This window comes from Somniosus microcephalus, chromosome 9, assembly GCF_052327205.1.
Source record: "Somniosus microcephalus isolate GS21.2 chromosome 9, FLI_Smic_1.0, whole genome shotgun sequence".
Taxonomy (NCBI): Eukaryota; Metazoa; Chordata; class Chondrichthyes; order Squaliformes; family Somniosidae; genus Somniosus; species Somniosus microcephalus.
Window position 1 is genome coordinate 141,771,163 of NC_140995.1, and position 16,888 is coordinate 141,788,050.

The 16,888-nt window shown below is 43.9% G+C and overlaps 1 protein-coding gene across 2 annotated transcripts in view; it reads right to left on the minus strand.

Annotated features, from left to right (window-relative positions):
• The window catches only part of dcbld1 (discoidin, CUB and LCCL domain containing 1), a 173,691-nt gene extending 158,016 nt beyond the window's left edge, over positions 1–15,675 (minus strand). For both annotated transcript variants that reach the window (XM_085997338.1, XM_085997337.1), the window contains exon 1: positions 15,381–15,675. In XM_085997338.1, coding sequence (XP_085853464.1) covers positions 15,381–15,465 — 85 coding nt within the window. In that variant the 5' untranslated portion in view covers positions 15,466–15,675. The remainder of the gene's footprint in view (positions 1–15,380) is intronic.
• Between the last annotated feature and the right edge of the window lie 1,213 nt (positions 15,676–16,888).

Here is a 16,888-nt window from a genome sequence, read left to right on the forward strand (position 1 = left end):
GCTGGTGACAGAAAAGTTTCCCATCTCTCTCTTTGACGTTGCACGAGTCGCTGATAATGATCGTGAAGCTGTGATCATGAAGCTGTAACAGATGCACTTATGAGCATCTGCAAAAAGCTATGTGCATGTAGCCTTTGCATCACATCTGACTCTTTCCTTTACTCCCCCACAGGACCATCACAAGCATCCTTCCCCCCTAACCAGGAAGAAGAGGCTGAGCAGCCAGAATCCTCAAAGGAAGCTGCAACCTCTGAGGGTGCAGCGTCAGCAGAATTCAGTGCACCCAGCACCAGCGCAGACACTCACACCTCAGTGGGACCTTCGGGACATAGAGTGGTGTTGTCACCTGGTGTATCACAGCTCACAAGTGAGCATCAGCAGATTGTGGAGACGGACAACAGTGGAGAGTCTTAGTCGGAGGGTGCAGGACTCTGCCAGCTTGGCTCAGCAGCATGTCGACCCTCTGCCTTTGGGTCCATCCATAAGATCAGAGGTGATGGAACTCCAGGCACAGAAGCAGGAGTCTCTGACAGGTTTTGTCTCTAGGGTTGCTGTGCGTGTGGAGCAAATGGAGGAGTCCATAGTGAACATGAGCAGAGCCTTTGTGGAGTCATTGGCGCATGAACGCATCACCATGGCAAGGATGGCTACCTCTGTAGAAACGCTTGCTACCTCCATGGTAAGGCTGGCTACCGTACAGGACAGGAGGGCTACGGCAGAGGAGAGGAGGGCTACGGCCATGAAGGAGCTTAGTCACCAGGGTATGGAAAACATGGTCATTGTTCAGAATAGAATGACATCTCTTGAGGAACAATGGGCATCTATTGAACAGAGAAACCAGACCTTCTTGGAAGTCCTTCTGAGTAGGACTGCCATTGCAGATACGGGTCCCCATGGCCCCCCTGATGTGCAGCAAGGTGCTCTCCTGCCACTTGCAGGCGTGGAGGAGGACCTGACCCATGAGAGGGAGGTTGGTGGCAGACCTCAAGGAAGTGGGGGCTCCTCTCCAAGCGCTCACACTTCCATGCCACTGCAGAGCCCTCGGTCAGAGCCCCACTAGAGTCAACACCCAAGTGAGATAGATGTCTCAACCCCTGCACAGCCGCAGGAGCAGCAGACTGTTGACGAGCCCTCACAGGCTCGCAACCCCAGAGGACACCCGCCAAAGGTGTCGAGACAGGAGCAGCAGGGGTCTCCACATCTGCTGAAGCCACAGGGAAAGAACTACGTAGGAGCATGCGTAAGAGGAAGATAAATCACAAGTAGTCACAAGGGTCGTCACTTGGGTGGAATGTTGTGTTTAGTGTAAAAATGCCATCACGTCGTAATTGTGCATAAAAATTCTGATGGCAAATGTTGCAATTGTGGCGTCTGTCATTTCGCTATTGGGACTTCCACATTGAGGCCTTAGGAATACTTGCAACTGTCAGTATGGTGGTCAGATTGCTAGGAATCCTCTGGTTCTTGGACATTGTCAAAGCTCTGGTAAGAAGCTGCGAGGCAAGAGTGTTTGATTGACTAGGCTAAGCAAATCTGGCCAGGATGAGTGCGTTCCTTGCATCCCAGGGCAGCAATGTTCTCGCGTAATTCTGCCGCTGATTGATGGGCCTCTGCAGGATGTTCATTTTCGCCCTCCTCCTCCTCCTCATCTGAGGAGGATATGTGAGGAGCCACTTGGTCTTCAGGAATTGGCAAGCCACGACGCTGTGCCATGTTGTGAAGTGCACAGCAAACCACGATGATTCCGGAGACCCTGGCTGCTGAGTACTGCAGGGCTCCACCTGATCTATCCAGGCATCTGAAGCGTATCTTCAGCAAGCCGATGGTTTGCTCGATAATGGATCTGGTGGAAATGTGGCTGGAGTTGCAGCTCTCCTCAGCTTTGTTAGCTGGCCTCCTCAACAGCGTCATTGGCCACGTCCTCAGGGGATAGCCCTTGTCTCCAAGTAGCCATCCATTAAGTTGGTCTGGTGGACTGAATAGTGGAGACACACTAGACTGGCGCAGTATGAAGGAGTCATGGGAACTGCCAGGGTACATGGCACAAACATGCAAAATTTCCTTCTTGTGGTCACACACCAGCTGAACATTAAGGGGAGTGGAAGCCCTTGCGGTTGTCAAAAATACCTGGATTGCGATGGGGTGCCCCAAGGGCCACATGTGTGCAGTCAATAACGCCCTGCACCCTTGGAAAGTCTACTAGATGAGCTAATCCAACCGCTCGCGCCGTGACACTTGCTCGATCCTTGGTGAAATGGATGTGATTGTGCACGAGGGCAAAGAGGGCATCGGTTACCTGCGTGATGCAAGTGTGTGCGGCCGCCTGGGAGATGCCACTGATGTCTGCTGCTGATCTCTGGAATGAGCCCGAGGCAAAAAAGTTGAGTGCGGTGGTGACTTTGGCGGCCACTAGTAATGCTTGTCCACCTGGTCCTCTGGGCAGCAAGTCTTGCTGTAGCATTGCGCAGAGGTCAGTCACTACCTCTCGCGAAAGTCGGAGCCGCCTTTGGCACTGCTGCTCAGACATGTTGAGATAGGTGACCCTGCGTCTGTAGACCCTGTTTGGGGGGGTATCTCCTGTGCCGACGGGTTTCCATGCATTGGCCCCTTCTGGCCTGTGCAGCCTCAGGTGGGTGAGCAGCAGCCTAGCGCTCCTGCTGCTGCTGCTCATTACTGGTGCCGCTGTTGTTCCTGGTTCTGCTGCTGCTGTGGCTTGTGCTCGAGCTCCTCCAGTGCCCAGATGGGAAGGAAATAAATGGCTCCAATGCTTCTGGTATATGCCTCCATTGAGGAAGCGCTGAGTGAAGGTGGCGAGAGGAGTTTCCCAGGAGGCCACACTGGAGATGGGTGTGAGGCTCCAACCTTCCACAGGTGTGGTTAAGCCTTGTAAAAGTTGCCCCAGACCTGAGACCACGAAGTCCTGCCAGCTGCAAATGATGGCTGATCAAATCTCCTCTTTAATGGTTGACCTGCAGTTGATAGTCAGCAATCCAATAGTGCTCCCACCATGTTTCACATTCGTGATTCCCACCAGGCGTGTTTTACGCGGGGAAAGGGTTAAATTTGCAAAGGCCTGTCAAAATAGGTTTATAGAGGCCATTTAGTGGTAATTAAGGGTCTTAAAGACCAGTCCCGCCTGTTGGATGCGGGACCGAGTTGGGACCATCAGACACGCCCGAGTTAAAATTGCTCGGAGACAGGAACCAGGCCAGGGGTGGGGGATCCCGGACAGTTTTTGCAATTTTAACCCCCCGCACGTCTCCAAGCCCGACTCCACGGCTCAATGAAAATCGAGCCCTATGTGTCTAGAAAAGGCAGGCGTGGCCTCAGTTTATCATCTCATCTGAAGGGCAATAGTCCAACAATGCAGCACTCCCTTAGTACCGAGTGCTAGTCTGGATTTTGTATTCATGGCCTGCAATGGAGCTTGAACCCACAATCATTTGACTCAAAAATGAGAGTGGTACAAACAGAGCCAAGTTGACTTTTGTGTGCGCATTACCTTTTGTTTGTGTACTTCAGGGAAGAGAAGCAGTACACAAATCTTAGTTGCTGCTATCTTCATACTGTATATATTGAAAAAAATACACGCGACCTGAGAAATAAATTAGCTAAATAGTAAAACATACAAATGTCATTGATAAAAATCTACATAAATTCCCCTTCAAATGGAGGAAACATTAAAAACATTTCCAATGGAGCTTGCATTTTACATCACTCCCAATGAAGGTCTAATTGAAAGACTAGAAATAAATTATAGTTCAAAAAGCCAAAGAAAGGTAGAATTCAGCGACTGAGAAGTGGAAAAGCCTTATTTAAACAGCTGTCATACCGACCATGCGGAAATTCAGGGTTACAGCACAAACTATTACGATGCACTTTAAAATAAATGCATGAATGATTTCACACAGACAAGGCTACAATTGTGCATTCTGTATTGACAACCATCTGTGGGGAAAATGATATTTACACCAAGTTCCTATGACTATGAGCTGTCCCATCTCCCTCTCCCCTCCTTTAATGGTCAGGGTTTCCACAGATAAAGGATACTAAAATTAATCTGGAGAAATAGGAAAGACTGCTGACAATTTCACTGTGCTGTAGTAGGGAAGAGGGGTGAGAACAGGGCTGTCATTTGTTTCCCTGCTTAAACCTTGAAGTTTAGTTTCATATTACTGAGGCTGAGAAAGCAGAGAACATCGTGAACAATCAGCAAAATACTGCAGAGAGCAAAAGTCGATGTTTCGAGTATATTGAACTTGCTGCTTCAGCATTCTTTGAATTCTTAGCACAGGCCTAATTACGTTTAGCGATATTTGCTTCAGCTAAGTGTTAGTCAGTCAAGATACTGCCCATTTAGTTTTCAAAATGGGATTAAATGCAACCCTTCCCCTTTTAAGAGATAACCATTTCTATTGTTTTTAAAAGTATTATATTTGAATTAGCATGACTGTGATCACAACTTCTAAATGCCAGTGACCAGCACATCAACAACACAGGAAAAGTACAGCAACTTTAGAAATCAGCTGCCACAGGAAAAGTTAAATGGTTAGCATATATTGTGCAGTAGCTCAATCTGGCTTTCTAATGAAAACTTGTCACAAGGCTAGAATGAAGACTGCATGGGGGAGGGGCAGGCAATGTCAGAGAAAGTACCTAAATATTTGTATGTCCAAAAACCTCAGAGGCTTTAGATTAACATTTTGATCATTTATTCAGTCGAAACTTTGTTTGTGTTGGGTGACCAAAATAATAATCTAAGTAACAGGTTTCACCACTTATCAAGCTGGGGGTGGGATAGGAAGAAGAAAGTGCATGTTGATAAAAACTGAACCAAACACCAATGAATTAAAATATTGCAGGCTTGTAGTATAGATAAAACTACACATAAAAGATAAAGTGGAGATACTACAGTTTTAAACATTGCAGAACATTTTTTTGCTGAAGCATTTGCAAATGACTTTACCCAAAAGTACCAAGTGGACAATCCTCCATGGCCTCCTCCCAAGGTCCTCATCATAGATACCAGTGTCAATTTGATTAATCCCAAGTGACATTTAGAAGCAGCAGGATGCACTTAAGACAGCAAATGCAACGTTCCCTCTAATTTTTTTTTTGGCCCACGCGGCCCTTTTAAGGGCCGTTCAAAATTACCCACACGCGCGGTTTTTCTATTCTTGCCGGCTCACCGGCTGAGCGGGACCTGCAGAGAGGCGGCTGCGCAGCTAATAGGGAACATTGGTCCTGACAACATTCCCGCTGTAGGGCTCAAGACCTGCACACGAGAACTAGCTGCCCCCCCCCTAACTTTGATAGAACTATGACACCGGCATCTACCCAACAATGTGCAAGATTACCCAGGTACATCCTAGCCACAAGAAACAGCATGAATCTAACCTGGCCAATTACTGCTCTATCAGCCTCCTTTAAGCCATCAAAAAAGCAATTGATGGAGTCATCAACAGCACGATCAGTGGACACCTACTTAGTGATGGTCGATTCGGGTTCTGCAAGAACCAGCTCCGGACCTCATCTCTTCCTTGATACAGACGTGGATACAAGAGCTGATTGCCAGACTCAAGAGGTGAGAGTAGCTGTTCTCAACATCAAGGCACCATTTGACCGAGTATGGCACCACTGAGCCTTGCCAATATTGAGGTCACTGGGGGCCAAAGAAAAAATCCTCCAGTGGCTGAACTCATACCTAGCCGAAGGAAGATCATTGCGCTTGTCAGAGGCTATTCCTCACAGCTCCAGGATATCACTGCAGGAGTTCCTCAAGGAAGTATCCTTAGCTCAACCATCTTCAGCTGTTTCATTAATGATCCTCCCTCCATCGTAATGTCATGAGTGGGGTTGATGATGCCAGTGTTCAGCTCCATTCACAACATCCAGGCTTAGGCTGACACGTGGCCAGTAACATTCACACCACACAAGTGTGAATTAATTACAACCTCGAACTAGAGAAAACCCAGTCATCGCCTGTTGACTGTCAACAGTACTGAGATCCACACCATCAATATCTTGAGGGTATTCTTTGACCAGAAGCTTAACTGAATTAGTCATATTAACATAATTTACCTGGACAGATGCAGCCTCAACAACACTCAAAAGTTCAACACCATCCAGAACAGAGCAGTCTGCTTAATCAGCACCCATGAACTGGACTTAATATCCAACCCCTCCATCACCAGCTTCTGTGACTACAGTACGTGCAATCCACAGGCTGTATTGCAGCAATGTGCCAAGGTTACCTTGCCAGCACACCTCTCCCTTGCGACTGCTACCACAGAATGAGTTATGATATCATTTAAGTTAAATACAACTTACCTTCATGTAATAATACAAAATAAACACACCATACTACTCTGCAACAGTGGATTGTCTTAATTGACTTGAACATTATAATTCCACTTCATTCGATCCTTCAGCCCAGAAAGAACCTTCTCACCCTGCAGTCTCCCCAAAAAGCGATGAATGTTTAGAATAATCTTCTGAGTAGGGCAATAGAACCAAAAATATTAGGAACATTTAAAATTTATCAATACAAGATTTCAGATAATCGAGGATATATTTACAAAGTTTTCTGACATTCTGTAATTTTCAAATCTTCGATACTATAAACCATAGTACTGACCTTTCTACAACAGAAAAGGGAATATTTTTGAGAAGCACTAGTAAGGAAATATACTCCTAAAAGGATTAGTCTCCAGGGGAATCTGGCCCCAAGAGTCCAAATAATTGAGAACACAGCTTATTGAAAATAAAATTGAAATTTTTTCCAACTGAAAGCATTTAATTCAGATTTTCACAGTTCAGTAGCAACTGTTCAGATTTAACCTTTCCAATCATGTTTCAAGATACTAATCCATAGCATTATGGATACAGATGTGCATTATGACAACAAAAACAATTTCTGGAGTGTAAAAGTGGTCAGCTATTTACTCTGTCTTTTCAAGTAAACCTTTCAAGTGCATAGGTCACAAAGGCAGGTTCACACGTTTTATTTGTCTTACCTTCATTAGTTAAACTACATTTTCAAGAAATACATCAACTGTTTGTAAGCTTGCTAGTAGAGCACCACTACTAAGCATCAGCCATCCTATTACTGAGCATCAGCCTATTCAAAGTTCAATTCTCAGGCTCCGAGTAGGGTAGCACAACCAAATTTAAACATGGAGTACAAAGATAATTTGGCAACAATTCACTGAATAGTTTTAGCACATACTTGCATTACTGAGGACACTGTGCAAAGCTGTAAAATTTGCCATTAAAGGTAGAAATGTTGCATTAGTCCTTCACATTGAAGTGGACTGCCTACACAAACAAAATTGAATCAGCAACCACATTCACCCATACACAAAAGCAAACAGAGACATTTGTGCAAGGACCACAGAACATGCTACTTCATGAATCCTAGTCAAAGTTTACACAAAAACTAATCCTTTAAGCGCCTCTGATACAAAAACTCACTTTGGCAGTGTTCAGCATCTTGCACTACTAAATTATCGAGTCATTCTAATCCAGGCTGCTCAATGTTGGCCTGAATATCACATCACAGTTCATCCTGATAACTGCAATGATGCAAATAGGTCAGACTACAACATTCAGTCCTCTGAAAAATCATGTTGGGTAGCAGTTTTAAAAATAATGTAAAATTCAAGTTAAAAGTATTTTAAGTATAAAAGAAAATAGATTTGGATGAAGAGAATTTTGGGGTAAAATGTTATTTATTAAAAATGTTTTATTTAAGATTGTTTTAAAGTATATTTTAGTACAGTGAGAAATTTACTCTAGATATCAGAGTAGTAATAATAACATTGATGAAAATCAACCACAAAGTACCTCAGTAGCCATAAGAATGCTGGGAACTATAGAAAAAGTATGGACAGGACTACTGCCAAGTAACCCAAGTTCACTCATACAGTTCTGACGAAGGGTTCGACCCGAAATGTTGACTCTGTTTCTCTCTCCTCAATGGTGCCTGACCTGCTGAGTGTTTCTAGCACTTTCTGTTGTTATTTTCACTCATACAGTCCTTGTAGCAATCCACCTAGGTGAACACAGGGGACGGTAAAGTGAGGGGCTGAATTGTGGGGAAAAATGAAAACTTGGGAAAGCATACAATAAATCTAACAAACCCATAAAACAAACCTTATCAGATTCAGATTTATGTCTGGGATATAAAGATCAAATTTTATTGTTATGTAAAGTAAATATCTGGATCCCTAGTTTTGGGGTTCTTAATGCATTACATTCCCCAGGACATTAAATGTTCAGGTTGGAGTTGACAAAGGAGCAGACAGGACGACTGCCAATTCAAATCAAATCAAATCAACTTTTATTGTCATTGTTAGTGCACAAGTGCAGTACAACGAAATGTAGGCTTGCGGCTCCCGAGAGTGTACATTTAGATTAAGACATTTAAACATTTAACATACATTTGGCTTGTAATACATTAACATAAACATAACCATAATAAAGTGCATTGGCAGATGTGCAGGCTTTAGAGTTTATTTGTGGAGTTCAGTAGGATGACAGCCCTGGGAAAGAAGCTGTTCCTAAATCTGGTCGTACGGGTGCGAATGCATCTGTAGCGTCTCCCAGATGGCAGGAGGGCGAACAGACTGTGGCTGGGGTGGGTAGGGTCTTTGATGATGGACCGTGACCTCCGTAAACAGCGTTTCTGGTATATGTGCTCTATGGTCGGTAGCCGGGTGCCGGTAATGCGTTGGGCAGTTTTGACTACCCGCTGCAAGGCTTTCTGGTCATAGTAGCTACAGCTGCCATACCACACTGTGATACAGTTTGTCAGGATGCTCTCTATTGTGCAGCGGTAAAAGTTAGAGAGGATCAGGGGTGACAGGTTACATCCCTTCAGCCTCCTTAGGAAATATAGGCACTGCTGGGCCTTCTTCACCAGAGAGGAGGTATTGAGGGACCAGGAGAGGTCTTCCGTGATGTGGACTCCAAGGAACTTAAAGCTGTCCACCCTTTCCACCACAGCCCCATTGATGTGGATGGGGGTGTGACTTCCGCCTTTAGACTTCCTGAAGTCCACAATGATTTCTTTGGTTTTCTTGATGTTAAGGGCCAGGTTGTTATCGGCGCACCACTTCACGAGATGCTGGACCTCCTCCCTGTAGGCTGATTCATCGTTGTTGGTGATCTGGCCTACTACCGTGGTATCATCCGCAAACTTGATGATGGTGTTGGAACCATGAACAGCCACACAGTCGTGGGTGAAGAGGGAGTAGAGGAGGGGGCTCAGCACACATCCTTGTGGGGCCCCCGTGTTCAGGGTCGGGGGGGGGGGGAAGGTGTGGTTACCTAATTTGACAGACTGGGGTCTGTTTGTTAGGTAACCCAAGTTTGCTTATACAGTCCTATTAAAGAAAGGTGAGAGGAGGAAACCAGGGAATTATAGACCAGTTAGTCTAACATCTGTTGTCCAGAAATTACTAGAGTCTATAATTAAGGATAGGGTGACTGAAAACCTTGAAAATTTTCAACTGATCAGAGAGAGCCAGCATGGATTTGTAAAGGGTAGGTCATGCCTGACGAAGCTGATTGAATGTTTTGAAGAGCTGACTAAAGTAGTGGACATGGGAATGTCTATGGATGTTATTTATATGGACTTCCAGAGGCATTTGATGAAGTCCGTCATATGAGACTGTTAGCTAAAGTTGAAGCTCATGGAATTAAATGCAAATTATTGACCTGGTTAGGAAATTGGCTGAGTGGCAGGAGACAGAGAGTAGGGATAATGGGCAGGCACTCTAATTAGCAGGATGTGACTAGTGGTGTCCCTCAGGGATCTGAGTTGGGGCCTCAACTAATCACCGTATTTATTAACAACTTAAATGATGGCATAGAAAGTCATATATCCAAGTACATGACACAAAGATAGCGCCCCCTTTTTTTTTTACCCCTTAATCTATTAATATCTCTTGGTAATTTTATGCTTCCATCTACACAGCTTACAATGCCATCTATCTTTGTGTGGGGGAGGGGGAGAAGAGGAAAGAAAAGAAACTGCTGGAGATGATCTGGTTACAATTAGACAGCTAAGAGAGGAGCCAAGTTGGGGTAGTCCCATTGAGCTGGACAATAGAGGAGAGGAGGAGGATGGCTAAATGGCCTACTCCTGTTCCAATGAGTGCTAAATGCTCAGCAGAAGAGTGAACTTGATGAGTATAAATGGCCTTTTCATGTTACATAAATTCCAGTATATACCAAAGGAGAGAGAGCTGTCACTATACCTCTTTGATAATATTCTTGGGAGGTAAAAACCTCATCACCACCACTCTTTGCTCTGCTTCTTTCTCACAATTAGAGTTTCAATAACTCTTGTGCTTGCAGATTATTAGTCTAGGTCTCTGGATTACTAGTCCGGTAACCTAACCACTATGCCTAATACCACGCACTGGCTGCATTATGTATTATCTACAGCATGCACTGCAGTAACTATCCAAGGTTAGTTTGACAACACCTCCCTCCCCAGCAACCTCCACCACAGAGAAAGACAAGAGCAGCAATGTTGTGGGAACACCAGCATCTTCAAAGTCCCCACCAAAACACACACCATCCTGACTTGAACATATACTGTCGTTCCTTCATCGCCGTTGGACCAATATCCTGAAAATCCCTTTCTAACATCATTATGGAGGCACCATCACACAAAAATAGTATTGTCCAATACATTAGCCACATGTTGGCAATCTAGAGGAGGCTAATTGCATTTTTGATTAGAAAATAAATTGAGTAATAGGCAGTCATTGGACATGTGATCGCAATGCTCATTCACACAGCATATGTACTTTAACCTTTTTGCATGTTTGTTGATAAAATGGTAAGACAAAAAGTAGAGTGTGAGAGTATTTTTTGATAGTTGTGTGTGCTTTACTTCCTTGGTTACTGCTCATTGGTTATCTGTTAAAATGTTGTGTAACATGGTGAAAACATACTTCAGTACCACAGAAACACCAGCAACAATGTAGGTAGAGGAGAGCTGTCATCATGGTCAGACTGACCAAATCAGAATAACTGCTCCAGGCCAGGAGAAGAAACGAAACCCAACCAATAATTAACAGCTCCAACAGGGCATAATCATGGAAAGGACAAGCAGCACCCAACCACATTCTGGATGGAGTGGGGGCAGATCTGCCGTGTTTCACGGAGTCAACATTCTCAGCAATCACTCTGATGAAGTCAAAGCACCACTCGCAACTGCTGGTCAAAAACCTGGAAGCTGCACTAAGATGTGTTGTGTCTGAAAAATTCATGCGAATTCCAAACTTTGGGGAAAGAAATATTACAAAGTTTTGCACTGAATGGTAAAATTTGTTAAGTAAATCTACACAAAGTATTTTTACATGTACTGTATTGTGTGCACAGCATTTTCTACTAAATAGGTACAGTGGCATAGTGGTTGTTACTGGACTAGTAATCCAGAGGCCTGAACTAATGTTCCAAAGACACAAGTTCAAATCCCACCACGGTAGCTGGGGAATTTTAATTCAGTTAATTAATAAATCTGGAATTAAAAGGCTAGTATCCGTAATGGTGACTATGAAACTACCGGATTGTCATAATAACCCATCTGGTAATGTCCTTTAGGGAAGGAAATCTGCTGTCCTTACCTGGTCTGGCCTATATGTGACTCTAGGCCCCACAGCAAGGTGGTTGACTCTTAACTGTCCTCTGAAATGGCCTGGGAAGCCATTCAGTTGCATCAAACTGCTACAAAGAAGTATCACTATGGGAGTACCTTCACCACAGGGACTGCAGCAGTTCAAGGAGGTGGTTCACCACCACCTTCTCAAGGGCAATTAGGGCAATAAATGCTGGCCAGCGACACCCACATCCCATGAATGAATAAAAAATAGTGCATGTGGCTAATATGGTGTTGCCATAGCCATACCTGTGGCTAGACAACAATTTCTACTGGACAACACTGTTAAAGAATAAAGCCCACCACTACCCTCTCGGGTCAACTAGAGATGGACAATGTGTGGCCTTAACAGCATCATCCACATCCTGAAAACAAATATATATAAAAAGGTTGTGGCAGAGCCACTAAAGGACTCAGACCGTTTGTATATAATTCCCTTTAACAACATGTTAGCTACAGCCCGAGTCTGTATCTTTATTTATACTGTTTACTTGTATAGAGCGTGATTATTTTAACAGTGCGGGTAAATGCGATGACGTCACGCCGTACATCACGTGATCCCCCACTGGCGGGAAGAACGTGATGACGTCAACCATGGGACCAGCCAGCAGTCCTCGTGGAGCCTCCGAACTGAATAGACCTACGCTCGATGTTCTCCTGCAGTTACTTGTTTAAACCTGTTAAGTTTCCATTAAACTTTGTTTTGTTTAAGCACCTGAGTAGACCTTAGTCTTTGGATAGGAACTAGACATTCCTACAAGGTGACATTTGTCCTGCAGCAGAAAGTACTAAAGCAAAGCTACAAACTTTCTGCTTTAATACCTCCTATGAGCCAATTTAAAAGAACAAGTTATGCAATGGTATTTAACTTTTGTAGCACAAATAGTCATTACTGGATGTTCAGTACAGACTTTATCATTAATGTTAGGGATGTATACAATTCACTTTGAGCCTGCAGCATTTGAGTTGTTAAGTTCCCCTTGTGTGGGATACATTCCAGACTCATCACATAAACAGTGAGCATTCTGTTTCATCAAAATTACAACATGAAAATAGGCCATTCAACCAAGCCAGTCTATGTTGGTGCTTATCCTCCATGAGCTGTAGTCCTAATCCTGTATGCCTGCTCTGATCCCATATTCCTTTATTCCCTGAAAAGCCTGATCAGAAAAGCATGCAAACCATTTCTGATACCATGCATATGCAACAAAGGCTTATATTCCACAAACAATGGAACTGTTTTACCTTATTGTATTACCATTCATTTCTTCCAATAGTAAGTTACACTATATTATAATTTTAGGCGTTTGTAGAACCATTTTCTCTTTCAATGGTTTCACACCAATCCCTATCAATTAACTTTATCCCCTACAATCAGGAAGTTGTGCCTATGCAATCAAACAACAACTACTTGCATTTATATAGCACCTTTAACATTGTAAAACATGCCAAGGTGCTTCACAGGAGCATAATCAAACAAAATTTAACACTGAAATCACACAAGTTGATATTAGGACAGAAAATATGTAGGTTTTAAGGAGCGTCATAAAGGAGGCAAGAGGGGTAGAGAGGTTTAGGGAGGGAATTCCAGAGCTTAGGGCCAAGGCAACTGCCAATGGTGGAGCAATGAAAATCCAGGAAGCACAAGAGGCCAGAACTGGCTTATGTGGTTCATGTCAAATTTTGTTTGCTAATGCTCCAGGAAGCACCTTAGGATGTTCACTTTATACTGGAGATCTTGTATCAGAGAAGTGCAACATTTAACAGTACTGTGTTAACACGTGTATATAATTCTACCTCATGCTCAATTGCTCCAATAATTCTTTTAACATTTTCAGCCTGTGAAGCAGGCGCAGGTTTAGCCCTCTTGCATTTGCTGTCACTTAGAAAAAACAATACACCACTACTGCACGATTCCAGACAGCTTTTTTTCAAACAAACATTACGTAAAAAAAAAATCACACAACCAACTGCACCCACCTTTTAATTTCTAATGATTAAAACATGCGGACGAATCAGTCATCTCTTTTAATGGTTAGAAACGTTGCTGACAGTCAGTGCTGGCAAACACCATGTGTGAATACAAATGCACAAAGTTCTACCATTTCCTCACTTGGCAGTGTGTGCAAGCAGAATAATAAAGGTCACCCATTCATAACTAATGTCAAAGTTGTATTGGATGTACTGCTTGCCACATTTATTCTGCAGTACATCCTTACAAAGTTTTTTATAAAGCAAACTTTAAAAAGAGGGACCAATCGTTAAAAAGCTGTTTAATTAAGAGATTTCTAAACCTGATGTATTGAAATTTCAAATCGTGAAGCAAGTCACCTCAACTAAAAAGACAATAGCCGTAATTTGACGTTAGCGACGAAGCAAAAGCGATTGCCGCTGGCCTTGAAGTAAGCTTCCCCCAAAGATCTCGCAATCGCTGTGGCGACCAGTTCGGCTTTTCCGACGTGCAGTTGAAATCAGTGTCATTTAGTGGGAATCCCATAGTGCGAGCTGCAATGACATCAACAAGCTGTCTAAGCAGCCGATCACAATGCAGAATTCTCAGACCGAGAACCAGGAAGTGGGTAAGCACCTTTGATTCTAACTTTTTAGAAATGTTAGAGAGCAGAACAAAGATTTCTTAAAATGTTTTATTTTTATTAAAATGGATAAATTTGACATGCCACAAAATTAAAATTAGTATTCCAGGACCATAACGTTTGCTTAGTGGTCAATATGTTGTTAAAACCCCAGTTACACCTAATCCAAGGTGGCCCTGGAGATGGAGCATGCGGTGTCGGCCGGCATGCTCGAGGCCTTCCGCGACCGGTGGGTGCCGCAAGGACTGGAGTGCATCATCATCCCGGCCAACACAATTTTAATTTAATTTGTTAAGTTTCATTTTAATGGTTTATTAGTTACAGTTTATTTGTTTTAGTGTGCACCAATCAAAAGAGTACACCTAATCCAACAAGGCCTAACTTTTAATGGGGTATTTAACAGCGATATTACCACGGAAGAGCCGAAGTTTGTCAGTTTCCCTAATTTGACAGATTACACTGATTTCCGGCTATGGAGGGGTGGGCGCAGCACAGCGCAGCTAGTGTCGGCGCAGTGAATGACTAACCGCAACTTCAGGATTTCCGCGTTTGGATGCGCAACATCCTGAAGTTGCGGTCAGTTTCAAAGGGGTAATAACAGCGAACGCTGTTTGTTCGCTGTTATTACCCACTGCAAATTCCGGGCCAATAATGCGAGGTTGTCAATGTTGAAACTAATACACACGCAAGAAATTAACCTCTTCAAAAGTAACCAGTTGGAAGTCAGAAAATAAAGTTACTACAGCCTATTTGAAAAGTAACGTCCTTGTTTGAGAAGTGGAGAGAATCAGACTTCTGCATATATCATACCTGCAACATTGATCTTCTTGGAGCAAAGCAACCATTCTGTAGGAAGTAAAATCAGGGAGTGGAGGTGGTTGGAAGAGCACATGCAAGGGAATTAATGGACACATTTGGACTTTTACAACTAAATGTTTTGATTCTAAGTACCGGGGGGAGACGTCAGACATCACAGGATTTTGGTAAAACACTCACTCTATGTCTGCTCAGACCCACACGCTGTACATGGATTCCCCAGCCCACGCTTTCTGCCGAGTTTACAGCCCGAGGGATTCCCCTTTAAATGAAGTTTCAACTCAACTTTCACTCACCCTGTCCGCGCGATCCGGCGAGTTGCGCCGAAGAAGACGCCACCAAGAGGGTCACAGCCCTTAAAGCCCAAAGACACGGCCACATTATTTTATTCCAGAAGAACAAAAAAGGCGCCGGGACTGGACTGCCCGCAAATATTCTAGCAGCTTTCGCCTTTGCGCCCCGCGCTGGCGCAGCCAATGCGGTGAGACGGGAGACTCTGGGCCAGTCTCCGCCTCCTCCTCACACCCAGCTGCACCGGCGCTCCCGCACCAAGCCCCGACAGAGAAAGCGTGAAAGGAGCTTGTCTTCTACACTAGAGCAGCCTCCGGGGCCGCTGGGCATTTCAAAAACACTGGCCTGGGTACTAGATACTGGCAATATTAATATTTAATTTGCTACGTTTCCTTTATTTATATAATTTGGGTTCTATTAGCTGTGTCCTTAAAAAGGGGGCACTTTTGTTTACACTAGGGCAACAACAACTTGTATTTATATAGCGCCTTTAACGTATTAAAACATCCCAAAGAGCTTCACAGTGTTAGATCCGTGATCTTAAGAGTATGATGTTTTTCAATAACCACACGGATGCTGTAACTTAACAATCAACAGGTATTTACTGGAGTAGGGTAGTCTCAAGACTGGGGTACAGAGGCATGCTCAAGGCTTATATACAGGTGTGGTCACTGCTGGTACTACAGTATACAGGAGCTGTAAAAGTAGTTCTCTCTTAAAGGTACATACACTACAATTCCTCCCCTTTTAGATTAGTAGTACCCATAATATTCAAATAACAATTAACACTTTAACATGTACATTAAACAACAATAGTCCATTTATAGATTCAGTTTTGGGGCGGCTTCCTGATCCTTTCGGGATAGCGCCTTTCCTGAGGTTCTTGTTCTTGGTGCGGAGGTGATTCTGGCCCCTTTTCATCGGTTAGTTCATCGGGTTCCACTGCTACTGGTTCGGAGGTAGATGCTACCGGTATGTCGGGTTCATCCCCAGGTACGCAAGGCATGGGGTTGACTCGTTCCTGTGACGCTAAGATCTGATCAAAGTGGTGTCTCACAATTTTCTCCCCGACATCCACTGTGTACATTAATGGCCCCTGCCGTGTGCATATCGTTCCGGGTTGCCATTTCTTTGTTCGGTAGTCACGGGCCAAGACTGGTTGTCCTACATTGAAGCTCCTTGTCGGCTTCTCATTGATGTGCTGGAATTGTTTATCCTCAACATTTCTTCGCACATTTGGTCTAAGCAAGTCCAGACGAGATTGCAACCTTCGGTTAAATAACATCATGGCTGGGGTCTGGTTGGTAACTGCATGTGTCGCGTTTCGGTAGGCTAATAAGAAATTGTCCACCTTATGCTGTAGTGGAATTTCATCGTCGCACATGGCCTTTATCGCCTTCTTAAAGGTTTGTACGAACCTCTCAGCCTCTCATTTGTGGCTGGATGATACGGGGCGGATGTGTAATGCCTTACCCCATTCCTTCTCATAAATTTTCGAAACTCTTCGGACACA